This window comes from Pieris napi, chromosome 7, assembly GCF_905475465.1.
Source record: "Pieris napi chromosome 7, ilPieNapi1.2, whole genome shotgun sequence".
Taxonomy (NCBI): domain Eukaryota; kingdom Metazoa; phylum Arthropoda; class Insecta; order Lepidoptera; family Pieridae; genus Pieris; species Pieris napi.
The window spans coordinates 1,799,002-1,813,997 of record NC_062240.1 but is presented as its reverse complement, the minus strand read 5'-3'; the positions used below and the strand labels follow the sequence as shown (position 1 = coordinate 1,813,997).

The following is a 14,996-nucleotide window of genomic DNA, read 5'->3' as shown; positions in this document are numbered from 1 at the left end:
AGAGGGGGGGGGATTTGATTTTCCTATTGATGATTACGTCATTAGACAGATTACACATATTACCCACACATGTCTATGCTTGAAAACGAAATGCGACGATTCCTACAAAAAATTAATACGTTTATGTACGTTTTTGAAAGCTTTTGTTTACTTTTGTTGACAAGAGGAAAGGGGGGAGGGGGGATAAATTGCAATAAATCTGCTTACGTAATACTGGAACGGCCCCTTTCAAATATTATTTGTTTAAATTATTATAAAAATACCAATTAATCTGATTAAATTATCAAAGTTACTGCTTGCTTTAATATCGTAAAGTTTTGTTTAAACAATATAGATTCTTAATCTTGAATAATATATTATTTTGCGCTTGCGCATGCGTTAATTGGGTCATACTGTAATAAAAAAAATTGTAAGATCACGGTGAGACGAGATTACACATATACCTAGACTGGATATTGTTTTGTTTCGCGTCATAACATAGCTTTTACACGATTCTATGTCACCTTACACGCGACTGTACTTTATAAGATTTCATTCTCTTTAGTGTTGTGAAATATTGCGCAATTTTTAGGCCTTGTAATTGAGTCTGTATAAAATTCATATATACCCGTTTTGGTATGTTTTTTAAACAGTATCTAGGTAGTAGCTTTATTATAAGTTTGAAAAAATATAAACGCTTACGTTTTCTTAATATGTTTGTAAAAAATCTTAATTTGGCCTTTTAATGTTTTTCATAAATTTTCTTTCGCGTAATTATAACTGTCGATCGCATGGGTATAATATTTTATTTTCTTTTAATTAGTTCATTAAACGACAAAAAAGTATTTTAACTACAATAAAAAAAACATTACTAATTTGAAAATGATCCGATAAAAAATTAATCTTAAAATGCATGTAATAGTTAAAAATGCTTGCCTTTTTGTTAATCTATCCTTCTTGGGAAGCAACACTTTTAAGAGGTACGAAACAAACAAATAAGTTTGCCTAAATGCCCAATATTTCTTGTTGTTTATTACTTTTTAAATCTTCAAATCAACTCCCAATCAAAGTTACAATAAAGTCAACATTTTATTCGGCATAGGTTAAAAAAACAGGTTGAAACAACTTATAAAAAATCTACTGTGCGTTATAGCTCTGATATGTCTATATGTTGTCGCTTTGATATGATATATTTGTTTAAATTGTAGTTTTTTTATTAACTCTACATTGTTATTTACTCGACAAGATCTAAAAAAAAATGGCGCATTTTTTGTCTACGCATTCATTTGATATTCTGTCACACAACCCACGCATAGGTTCGTCTATGGATACATCAAGATTGTCCAAACTATTTGATTTATTTTAGCTACGATACTACAGCCTGGTTACAATGTATTACCAAGCTTGTAACATTTGTCGTACGAAAATTGAAAAATAAATGTTGTAACCTTGTTGTGGTATGAAAATTGAAAGACAAACAACGCGACATTTAACACAAATTTATTAAAATATTAACAAAATACCTAACTATTTCTAGCTCTATAGGAACTGATATAAAGCAAACCTCTTTTCAGTCGTTAGAAGTATTGAATGCGCACTACCTGGAGGGCGAAACAGCTGGAACTTCAAAAATGATTATGGGAGATGTTACATATAAGTTAATAACAGAGAAGCGTTTCACACCCAGATGGTGCAAATTCGTTCAGGGCTCAGAGCCTTCGCACATTACCTGCAATAATGGCGAACAATCCGTAAAACGTATGCTTATCCATTGCCCTATCGCATCGTCAGATGCCAGTAGACTGAAATGGCCAACAGGAGAAGTGAACAATGCACAGGCCGTGCCTGGAACGGTTCTGCGACGAAATTATTAAAAATAGGATACAAACAAAAATGAAAGAACGGGTCTCGCAAGCAATTGCACCCGGTTTACCCATGGATATTGCAAATAATATTACCGATCATCATCAGCATCGATCCTTTGCCATTCTCGAGCCAAGATAGTGAACGTTTCTCAACGGACTTTACAAACTGTTAATCTATGAAGTTCATTAATTATTTCAATGCATTGTAGCACATTCCAACTTCATGCATTGATATATAGAATCATTACATTTTACCAATATGAACTATAACCCAAAATTCAAATAGAGAGTTGCAATTTTTGTTCATGATATTGAATTATAATTATGGTGACTGGTATTCCGTATCATTTTAGCCCTTCCGTCCTTCATCTGTAGATGAAATTAATACTTTACAAATACTATTGGTAATTTAAATGTTTAAAATTAATATTTCTGTTTTAAAACCTTAAATTATTAAGTAGTTACATAATAGGTATACTTAAGAATTTACGACTTCATTAAAAATTATACATTTATTTAAAAAAATATGTTTACTACTTGTTATTCAAGATAATTCGATATAAAGTATAAGTATTGTTTTTATTACTGCGCTTATGTTTTTAAATGTTTTTCTTTTCTATTTAAAGGGTACGACAAGTATCATAGATACAAATACGTTCTCATTAGTTTATGGCTAATATTTATATAGGGCAGTGATTAAAACATTTTCACTTATAGATAAGTTATCTTACTTTAAGATAACGTGTTATCAGACTCTAGATTTTAATTGTTTTACATATAGTTATAGTGTTACATTTTACAAAAAAATATAAAAATAAATCAGTGGCGCTACAACCTCTTTAGGTCTTGGCCTCAGATTTCTGAGTCTGTTTCATGATCATTTTTAAATCTAATAGGCAAGTGATCAGCCTCCTGTGCCTGACACACGCCGTTGACTTTTTGCGTCTAAGACATGTCGGTTTCCTCACGATGTTTTCCTACACCGTTCGAGCGAATGTTAAAAGCGTACATAGCAAGAAAGTCCATTGGTGCACAGCCGGGGATCGAACCTACGACCTCAGGTATGAGAGTCGCACGCTGAAGCAACTAGGCCAACACTGCTCAATATACATTAAACAGTATTTACAATATTCTTAACCTATAATAATAATTGCAAATTTTGTAAATCTTAATTGTATTTTATTGTTTTTAGTCTAAGTTTGGCCATTGAGCTGGTAATAAATAAATAAATAATTTTATATATTAGATAATATTATGTTTGTAGTAAATGACGTTACATAGATAATATAGATATATATAATTCTAGACTCGCGTATCTACTAAAACCGTTTTAGAATAGATATAATTTTTTTTGATTAGATTGAGACATTTTAAATAAAAACATTCTATTATAAATTAGATAAAGAAATAGATTATCTAATTGGATTTATGAGGCTTTCAAAGGAGACAAATAAAAAAAAAAAAGTATTAAATACATTTAAGTAGTAGTATTATCTATATTAGAAATCAAACTTAGGGTGGTTTCAGCAACAAAACTTAGCGCTTTGGCATACGGCTGCAGCTGAGTTTCATTATCGGACGTCAAGACAGAATACAGTCGTTCAACAACTGCGCGTTTCTTAAGCCAGTTTTTGCCGCGCACCACCACTAGGAACCAGCTGCCCACTGAAGTATTTCCGAACCAATTCGACTTAGAGTCCTTCAAGAAAAGAGCCTACCAATTTTTAAAAGGCTGGCAACGCACTCGCGAACCTTCTGGCATTGAGATTGTTACTGAGCTTACTGCCCGTTTTACCCCTGTTCTACATAAAAAAACGGAAATCATAGTTCCTATCCTACACAAAAATTTACTAAAATTGTTACTAACACCAATTTCTGTTATTTATATAATGATTAACGCTTGTTTAAATGTAATCGATGTCTCTTGCCGCAGAGCTGGAATTTACAACTAACCGGTATTTGAAAATATACGATACATCAAATTGTTGTCTGTCAACTAGATCTCTCGCTGACTCCTGATAAAGTTTAATTGAAAAATGCTCTGTAAAAGATAAATTATTCTTTTATATAAACTCTATATATGTTCGTTTAAATTAAATTCCAATACTACATTTTGATTAAGTAATCTCTATAACCTTTGCCATTGATTATCACTTTTGCTAATAAGTCTTACTTATTTTAAAACTTAACTGATTGTGCGGAATTCATTTGTGGAAACGAAAATACATAAACAAATATCTCACTGTCACCTATAGACCAGTGCCGATAATTTTTGAAACCAAAAAAAATTACAGTAGGATGAAACCCATTAACCCCTTCCCTACTTCTCTATGAATCTTCTTTAAATTATAATCAGATGCCTATTTATTACTATTTTAAGATAACTTATATATACCTGAGTGACCTAAAAAAAAAAAAAATTAGCCTTTAGATGGGCTAAAATTTTCGTATTTCATAGAGAAGTAAGGAAGGGGATGACAGGTCTGGGCGTTACTGCATACGATTTTTTGCGTTTTCTGAGAAGATTTAGTAAAGTAATATATATATATATTTTTACCATAGGAAAGTAGAGATTTCAACGAACTGAAAGCACACCAACTTTTTGAAAAAAGCTGAAATTTCGACGTCAGAATTTTCGATTGAAAATTAGGGTGTTTTTTCGATATTAATACAAAATAAGGTGAACAAATAAATATTTTTAATCAAATAAATTACAGTGTATTTGGGACATAGAAAGGTAAGTTTTCACCAAATTTCGTTAAATAAAAAATATTTTTGTTAAAGATAAAAATAAAAAACCAAAAACTTGTTTTTTTGAATTTTTCACATAAATTTTGAGGTTATGTGAAAAATGTGTCAATACAAAAGTTTTAGATCTTTTTATTACCTCCAACTTTGCCATTTAATTTTCTTCGATAGGACTTTTAGTTTTGCCGGAAATCGAGATAAACCGTTTTTTACCCTTAAAACTGGAGTATATTTATGTTGGTATCACTTGCCCACCATACAGTTTGAGGCCATATGTCCAAATGTTGTCTAGATACAGTCAAGTGTTTCTGCCTAGCATCCAGTATAATTGATGTGGTGCCTCCACGTTATTCCACGATCAATGTGTGAGCAAAGATATCTTACATGGTCGCTGTGGGGCTGAATACATTGGTCCAAATTTACAGATGGGCAGTCTCCTCTTCTAAGGGTGAAGGTCACGTGTACTGACTTCGCGTCACTACCTTTTATTTTCCATTTTTGGTGCCAAATAGTGAATATAAAAATAATAAATAACTCATCAACACAAAAGTGATTTAAATAATTTAAACACACATTATAATAAATAACTCTTATTTACATATGTATTATTTAAATTAAACGATGGTTTGAAGTGTCTTGCTATAATAGTTATATATGGGTTAAGCACGTGACATGCTGCGATAATTTTATTACATTAAAAACTAGTAGTTATACCAGTTAAACTATCATTAACCCACTTTTAAGGTGTTTACGTAACTAACCTACTGGGCGCTCCAACACTTTATGACTCTGTATAGTTTTATATGAATACCTAACTAGACTAGAATAGACACTCGTCGTTATATTTTTGGGTCTGAGTTTAAGTACTATAACACCTGTATGTCAAATTCCAATAAATTTTTGACAGGAGTAAGAATTTTGCGCTAAAGCATAACCTGATCTTACTAAGGCTATTCTCATGATCTCTACGCTCTCTCACTCTCTCCTCTGGTTCGAGACTAAGTTAAGAAAGTCAACACTGTATTCATGTACGAAATCCGTCATACCTTCATATCTTGACTAAGTCTTACCCTAAGACATGCGGATATTTTTCTACATAGCAGCATGTTAGCGCACTTAGAAAGAGGTTTAAAGGGTTCCTGGACTCAGTTTCCTCACTTAGACTCTCACAAGGTCCGTTTTGCGTAAAGTCCTGGCTAACTAAGCCTAACTCCTTCCAAAAGCACAGAAGACTCCTGGGCACTTCGCAGGCTTCACGGAGCAACCTGCTCCAAGGATTTCTGTACGTTGGTTAGCCACAGCCACGCATTCCAGGACTATGTGGGATCAGTCACCCACGTAGTATTGGAATGCGTGGTGCATCCTCTGCGCTAAAACCATTGGCGTAACAATAGGGTGGTAGGGCTGGCAAAATGCCACGGGCCCCCGACCCAAGAGGGCCTCTGCCCAAGAGATATTATGTTCTTTGGATGAATGTGAAGTCTCCAATACGCATTGAACATTCCCTCTCGCCTAGAGAGGAGTCTTATGGCCATTAGTGGGACATATACAACGTGTAATTGAGTACGCTGAAAATCTCGAAGTTTATTTAAACTGAGTACAACGTGACTATTTTAACTGAAAGGGCGGCATCAAAAGAATTTTCCCCAGAAGGTCTAGTTACGCCACTGGCTGAAACAGCCTCTGCACATGGGGCTGTCTGTCGCCCTTAGGAAGAAAATTTTATCCGGAAAAACGCATGCTCAATTCTAATCATATAAAAACATATAGATTTGTGTTAGCCTGTTGAAGTCCACTGCTGGACATAGACCTCTCCCCTTAATTTCCGGTACGGCCGCATCCAACACCTTCGCTCCTTCCTCCATAATTCGAAGAAAAATTTGGGAAATCGCGTTTAAAGATTTTCATTTGTGTGTAACAAATGATCCGGCTTGTTTTTGAATAAAGTCATGATTATGCAGATTTGATATAATGTCAATATACGAAGCTGTGAAAATTAATTTAAATTTTGATAAATTTTTGAAGATATTTATTTAAGTTGGTACCATATGGGCTTATAGTACAAAAAATATGACAAAAATTTGAAATACATAATCAGTTAGGAATAATTTCTTGTTGTAGTTTTTGACAATATCTATTAAGACCTACAAATTAACTTTATATCGAAACAAACACGGATGTAGCGAATTGGATCGAATGAATCTCTATTTTTTGTCGTACATAAATATAAACAGTATACGGTATAAACAGTATAAGCCGTTTGGCAAGTCTGACTTCTTACTAATTAGTAACTTATTTCAGTAAAGGCCGAATTACATTATCTTAGTGTTTAGGAGAGTGCTTTAGGATAGTACTTTAGTTGAAACATGTAAACGCTACTTGCTTTAGTAAACGCTACGCTAAAGAACTTGCCTTTCAAGTTGTACTAAAGCACTCTCCTAAACACTAAGATAATGTAAATCGGCCTTAAGATCGTAATATCGGGCGCGTGTGAGAGATGGGCAAATAAATGACGTGTTATTATTTTCCTTGCTTCTCTCTCAGCGCTAACCGCTGGGGAATTCATGGGGAACATTTTAAATCTCACTTTATCAAAATTTTTAGTTAGGCCATGACTAAGGGACGGACTTTTTGGGTCGCACGGAGTCAGTGTGGTACTTTAGTGTTTTGTTACCCTCAATGTTTTTGTTGTTGTGTTTTGTTTTAAATAAATAGATAATTAAATCGTTTATTTGCAAAGAATGGTACGTTTAGATCAATTAATTATAAAAATCCGCACGATCAGCAATATAAAAATAGGCATGTAAATGTCATATTAAAATTCATAATGTCACAAAATATTAACAAAGTGTCATAATAATAAGTTATTTATAATTGATGTGAAACTTATGGTCTACATACTCGCCCTAATAATTTATTTATTTATTTTATTTTATTTTAAAAGGCACACTAACGAAAAACATACAAACGCTTAAAGAGAACACATAACTTAGAAAACAAGATACATGCATGTGCATCAATAACAAGTGAAAAATATAATAATAATAAAAAATATACAAAATTTAAAATTGTTCCATCCCTATAATAAGTGACTACAAATCAAATTATACAAAAAAGCGTGAACAAGAATCAAATAAAAAAGGAGGAACATTAAACTAATCTGCAAAACACATATAAAAAGAATGAAATCGATAATATTCAAATTATCTCCTGCATCTTGATTATAATTTTATTCGTGTTAACAAGATCACTTACTACAGCCACACATCGTGAAGTTCATTGATGCGGTCGTTCAAAGATAAATTTACGCCTCGTACAAAAACTTACATTTTCCATTAAAAATCGGGCGGCTGCTAATTAACATAATAGCACAAAATTTTTGCATAAATCGTGAATTATATTATATTATATCTATTAACATTTAAAATTAAATCTGCATTTATTTAAAATATCTAACACAATTATGCAAACTATTACGAAATAATTCCTACGGAAAATAATTATGTTGATCTATATCGCTATAAAAGTATACATAATGTCTTCTAGTGTCATTATGTAAAACAAATTATATTGTTGCACTATTAACTAACCCCGCGGGTTTACGAGCGTTAGTTTGGTGGTAGTGTTCCCCCATTAATAGATATTTTAAAAAAAGTCGCTGATTATCCCGTTCAACTAACCAAAATAACAGCTATATAAGAAAAAGAACAGTGGCGCTACAACCTTTTTAGGTCTGGGAGATTTCTGTAACTGTTTTATGATCATTTGTCAATCTAATGGGGAAGTAGGTGATCAGCCTCTTGTGCCTGACACACGCCGCGACTTTTTGGGTCTAAGGCTAGACGGTTTCTTCGCTATGTTTTCCTTCACCGTTCGAGTGAATGTTAAATCGCAAATAGACACAAAGTCCATTGGTGCACAGGTCAGGGATGAGAGTCGCTCGCTGGAGCCAACACTGTTAGAACAGACACACATCGTTAGCTAAGGCTAAGCTTAAGGCTGTTTCACACGTACCACAACCACACCACGTCGCAACGATAAAATGCTGTGAAGCAGTGGTTACGTGTGAATAGTGTCGCTGCAGCTTTTTGTAGTTGCGTTGTGGTACCGACAAAATGTCGATGTGGTTGCATTGTGGCCAGTAGTTGTGATGCGGTTACGTCGTGTGCAGACACAGCTGCGGAACGTGTTTCCGCAATGAAAGCCGGAGTTGACTTGGACCTAAAGAACCAAACTCGAAGAGGAAACATTGTCACCTTTCGTCCAAAGTCGAACGCAGAATGAATGAACCGGGGGAGGGCAAAAGCGGCGGGCGCGCACTGTCGTTGCGTCTACGCAACGTTTTGTTTGCGATGTGGTCGGCCACTAGTTCGCAGTGCCGTTGGTGGTCGCGTTGTGGTTGCAATGTGGACGTTATCACACACACGGTCGATAACGACTGCAAAATGTGGTACGTGTGAATAGTCCTATTTTTTTTCAATACAAAATATACGCCCGGCCACGTGGTGTGGTTGTGGTACGTGTGAAAAGGAAGACTCTGATATACCCTACCCTAAGATTTTTTGAAACAAAACGTTAAACCAGGCTCCAGTTACGTACGATACGACATTTTCCTTTAATTTTTTCCATCATCGTTGAAAATAAAGTAACATAATCCTCAATAAAGTAACGGTCGCAGAATTCCAACTAGCTACTGCAAGCTGGTTCAACTTTATGCGGACCCAGCTGCTCACTGAAGTATATCAAATTCGACTTAGGATCCTTCAAGAAAAGAGCGAACTTCTTAATAGCCCGGCAGCGCACTCGCGAGCGCTCTGGCGTTGAGAGTGTCCATGGGCGGCGGTATCCCTTAACATTAGATGAGCCTCCTGACCGTGTGCTCCTTGTCCTATAAGAAAAAGCTGAACGCTACTGTAAAAATGGGCGAGTGCCAGGGGAAGACGACGTAATCTCAGAATTGCTTAAGGCTGCTCTCGACAAATTCCACTCAGTTCTTGGAACACTTTTTACGAAGTGCCTAGACTGAACAATATACTAGACGCGTATCAACCACAGGAGCAAACTGGATTTAGAACGGGTTATATACAGAACTTGCGATCACCTGCAAACAATTAAGACCCTTATCCAGAAATGTAACAAATATCACCATCACATTCACAGAAGCATGGGCTGTAGAGAAAAGTTTTGCAGAATTGACCAACGATACATTTTGAAGCACTTTCAATGTTATGTTACACGATAAAACAAATAAGATTTGGCTGGAGCGCTGAGTAGGACAGGGAGATACTATCTCCCCGAAACTTTTTACAGCGGCTCTTGAAAAAGTTTTTAAGATGTTACCGTGGATGGGGAATTAACATAGACGGATAAAGACTTACAAACTTGAGATGTGCTGATGAAAGTCTTATTCGCTGATAACACTGAGGAATTACTTAAGATGTCATGTGGAACATGGTGTAATGGTTGCAGCTCCTTACAAACGTTGTGTAAAAAAAAAAAAAACATGGCGATTAAAAAGAGTGGCGGAGAGTTTATTGCCAGTTCTTCTCTTCCGTTCTACGCCCTTGATTTGCGAAGTGGCAGTAAATGTAAAATTAGAAGCATTAATATGTATTTCTTTAATGACGCATCACAAGTGTACATTGTGTTACCTACGTGAATAAATGATTTTTGAATTTGAATTTGAATTTTGATGGTTCGGACCATGGTTAGCGTGTTAAGCCAGCGAAAATGGGCCCTAAACATGAACTTTACTAAGACTATGACAAAGATCGAAGAAACCAGAACAACAACTACCGCTATATAGAACAGTATATCTTGGGCACGATTTCACTGGGATGTGAAAGTCAATCTGAAGTCGAGAGACGTATTTCGCAGGAATGGGCAGCTTTTGGAGCGAATGATGAGGTAACCCCTCTCAATAGCACTCAAAATCAGTGCGTCCTGGCTGTCGAATGAAGCCGACACCAAAATCCTCACTCAACGCACGGCGGAATGCCTGAGTCACGCAGCAAGCGATGGAACGTGCAATGCTTGGCATATCACATAGAGCGCGGGGACAGGAATCGATGGCTTGAATGGTGACCTCTTCAGAAGAAAAGACCGCGCCGCCGACACAGACTAGGTAGACTGATATCGTCAGGAAGGTTGGCTCCCAGTGAAAGCAGGGAGGCCAGTGGAAATGGGCTGATGAAGATGATTCCCAATACATTATAGTTGTATAAAGAATGTGAATTTGGTCTGACTCGCAGGTATGGCTTTGTAAATTAAAATGTATGACCTCTTTATAAATCAACTCAGGGCTGAGAGCCGCACATTCTCAAGTGCTAATCTATGGATAGAAGATATTCATTGTAATGTATGAAAAACGGCGCACGCGACGACATTTCCTCATGACTTATCTCAATATCTCAAGTAGATTTAAAATATTTTTACATAGTCGCTAATGGTTTAAACCTGTTAATTTTGTTCGGTCCTTATTTTTCTCACGCCTACATTTAAATGCAGTATTATTTAAATATTATATCAATGAAGAAATTTACAATTCAAATTGTTTTTTCCGAATCCTTATCTTAATTATATCTCCCGTCATACACGAAACACTAAAGCCGATATCTTTGCATATATTAATGTTTCTGTCGGTATGATCGAATGCAAGCTTACGAATTAAACTATTAAAATGTAACAACTTTTTTTTGCATTTGCTTTTTTACTGTTGAATCGGTAGGATCGCAATAATTTTGATATTAAAATAGCTCAGATAGGACATCTTGGGATGGCTAGCATATTCGAGTGTCGAATACTTAGTAAAAACTATGGCTACTTCTAACAGCAATGCCATTGCATTTTGTGTAGGAAGCTTTAAAAAATTACAAAAATTATTAATTTGTGCGAGTCATAGGTTAGAGAAAGTCTCCTTTTGTCTACCAAATAAAGTAAAGAAAAAAAATCATTTATTCATATAGGTATCATTGTACACTTCTAATTTTACATTTACTGCCAGTTCTCAAATCAAGGGCGTAGAACAGAAGAGAAGAACTGGCAATAAACTCTCCGCCACTCTTTTTAATCGCCTAACGCCTATAAGAGAGTTATAGGGCAAATAAAACCACGAAATATCACAGTCCTTATATTAAAACAATCATAGATTATAGAATAATGTTCAGTAACAAAAACTGAATAAAGGACTTGCAACAATTATACATATTTTAGTGTTTATTATACATTTATAAATATTTTAATACACTTTGAAAAAATATTAGAATAAAATACACATTTATAAGGATTTCTTATTCTTATAAATGTGAACTTTTTAAAAAGTATATCATCTGCTCACAAATCAGTGGTAAAATCCTTAGATCTTATGCTACAAACTACGAGATTGCGGATTTAGCAGATACGAGAAACACGTGATTAGCATCTGAATTCCAAAAGTTATTTGTTCAAGTTTTGATAAAAGACCGCGCAAGGTTGGTGGCTGTGGGGTCTAGGAAAGCCGGTTATTGGTTTATTACATATCCTTCACCGGCACCCTTTGGACCCTGAATCACTTCGCATTGCCATCGGCCTCCGCTTAGGAGTGCTCATATGTACTCCCCATAAGTGTTTCTGTGGCTTTGAAGTAAGTAGCCTTGGACACCATGGCCTACATTGCCAAAAGAGTGCAGATCGTTTTTTCGCCAGGCCGCGCTCAACGACGTTATACGCCGCTCTCTTGCAGGTTTGCCCCATCTCACCTCCTTCGGACAAGCAAAAAAGCTGGGTTGGCCACAGAGCAGCCAGAAAATAATAAACGGCACAAATATGAGAGTCTTTCCTCCAACTTCGGTGTTGTTCCCTTTGGAGCAGAGACTCCTGGGCCGTGGGGTTCAAGTGCACAGGCGCTTATTAAAGATTTAAGTTGGGGCCTGGTAGATAGTACACTGCCACAGGGACCAACTTTTTACGAAAAAATTATACGTTTGTCACTTATAGTATGTAATAATTACTAAAGGTGATATTTATTTATTTTTATTTTTTTGTTGTATCTGCTTCATCTAGTTATTCGCTAGAAATACGAAAATTTTAGCCCATCTAAAGGCTAACATTTTTTTTTTAGGTCACTCAGGTATATATAAGTTATCTTAAAATAGTATTAAATAGGCATCTTATTATAATTTAAAGAAGATTCATAGAGAAGTAGGGAAGGGGATGACGGGTCTGGGCGTTACTGCATACGATTTTTTGCATTTTCTGAGAAGATTTACTATGGTAATATATATATTTTTTTTTACCATAGGAAAGTAGAGATTTCAACAAACTGAAAGCACACCAACTTTTTGAAAAAAGCTGAAATTTTGACGTCAGAATTTTCGATTGAAAATTAGGGTGTTTTTTCGATATTAATTCAAAATAAGGTGAAAAAATAAATATTTTTAATCGAATAAATTACAGTATATTTGGGACATAATAAGGTAAGTTTTCACCAAATTTTGTTTAAAAAAAATTAATTTTTGTAAAAGATAGAAATAAAAAAGCAAAAAGTTGTTTTTTTAATTTTTCACATAAATTTTGAGGTTATGTGAAAAATGTGTGAATACAAAAGTTGTAGATCTTTTTATGACCTACAACTTTGCCATTTAGTGTTCTTCGATATGACTTTTAGTTTTGCCGGAAATCGAGATAAACCGTTTTTTACCCTTAAACCTCCCCCCCTTACCCCTTCCCGACCTCACATCGACCGTAATCTATTTTTCCTTTCATTTTGATCATATTCCCCTGCTTTTCTAATGGGTTTCATCCTACTGTAATTTTTTTTGGTTTCAAAAATTATCGGCACTGGTCTATAAATGATCAGCTTTAGGAAGAAATTACTTGTAAATTGTTAACGAAACACAGTAGGTACAGATATCGGCAAACTTCTTGAGCATTAAACAAGGGAGGGGCGGAAAGTTTGCACATTGTACACATCCGAGCAAAAAAAAGTGTTGACTATTTTGTTTAACTGTAGAATACTTTTACGTAGATAATTTTTAAAAATAGTTAGTTTAAATTTTTGTAGATTGTTAGTGTATATCAGATAATATTGTGAGTTGTTAAATATAATTTTAAAAAAGATTAAAAAATAATAATGTAAAACTGAAATTCAAAATAGTTATTATAAATAAACAATACATTTTCGAAAAGCCCCCCTTTAACAATCAAATTGCACACCTTTGGAGCGAGAGCCCCACGTTGGGGAACACTGCTTTAGATCATGGCATGTAAGTTGGCATCTATACATAAGAAAAATACAACGTTAACTTAAACTGGTCCCAAATATTTTAGGTGTAACATATACAAACTTAAACTGAACTTAATATGCCTCTCAACCCATCATTTATTTCAAGAACTGCTTCACGACTGATTTGAGCGAGACCGCCGCTGCGAAAACCGCTGTGAGAGTTCGAAAAGTGAGTTACAGAATAAATATTTTGTATTGTAAATTTCAGGTCCGAGTGTGTTCGCGTGCGCCATGCGGCTGCGGGCGGCGCAGTGGCGGCGCGCGGCATGCGTTTGCGCCGCACTACTGGGCACTGCTGCGCTCGCCGCCGCGCTCTCGTGGAACTCCATCTTCGAATCTGTTTTCACCTCTGTAAGTCTATAATAAGTGGCTTAAGCGTCTCTCAACCAAATGTCGTGTTCGAAACTGCTAGAAATGTACGGCATATGTTAGACCCAGAAGGCTGATTACAGATACTGGCAAAAATCTTGAACAAATGTCCTTGCCTGTGCAGAAGCGATTTTTAGGTATCACTGGTAGGGGGGGGCGGGAGAAAGAAATGTGTCGATCGCGTGATTAATAAATCAGGTAACGTTTGTGTCCCAGTTGCGCAAACTTTCCCCCACTGCCTTGTTTAATGCTCAAGAAGTTTGCCGGTATCTATACAAGTCTGTTAAGAAAAAATATGATTTCGAAACAGATACTAGTTTTTTTTATTTAGAAAATTGACAATCCAAAGGATGTTATAGGTGAATTGTCAAATATGAAATACACAGAACTAGCAGAAACACGGCAACTGATATTACTCCCATCATAATTAATTCGTTCTCGTCTCCCCCGACCCCTATATAAGCGTTTAAATTTAATGTGAACTTTTGTTTTATATTTTTGGCAATCAACAAAAATCTTAATTGCCATGAATAAAGTGGAAGATAATATAAAATGTTTATGCACCGGAATGTCATTTTGAAAAAGTTAACAACAAATTAATAAAAACCTTGATTAATTGACATTAAAATATCCAGTTTAATTTTCGATTTTCGAAAATTGTCGTTGGAGGTTTGATTGTCAATGGTATAAAATAATAATAGGTACATGGTGAATAGACAAAGAGACACTATAGTTCTTCATTGCACTGTATAATAAATGTCTATAACAAATTA

At 35.2% G+C, this 14,996-nt stretch overlaps 1 protein-coding gene across 3 annotated transcripts in view; it reads left to right on the top strand.

Annotated features, from left to right (window-relative positions):
* LOC125050805 (protein peste-like) overlaps window positions 1-14,996 on the top strand; it is a 62,086-nt gene that overhangs the window by 23,575 nt on the left and 23,515 nt on the right. For all 3 annotated transcript variants that reach the window (XM_047650828.1, XM_047650827.1, XM_047650829.1), the window contains exon 2: window positions 14,063-14,205. In XM_047650828.1, the coding sequence (XP_047506784.1) occupies window positions 14,086-14,205 (120 nt within the window). In that variant the 5' untranslated portion in view covers window positions 14,063-14,085. The remainder of the gene's footprint in view (window positions 1-14,062; window positions 14,206-14,996) is intronic.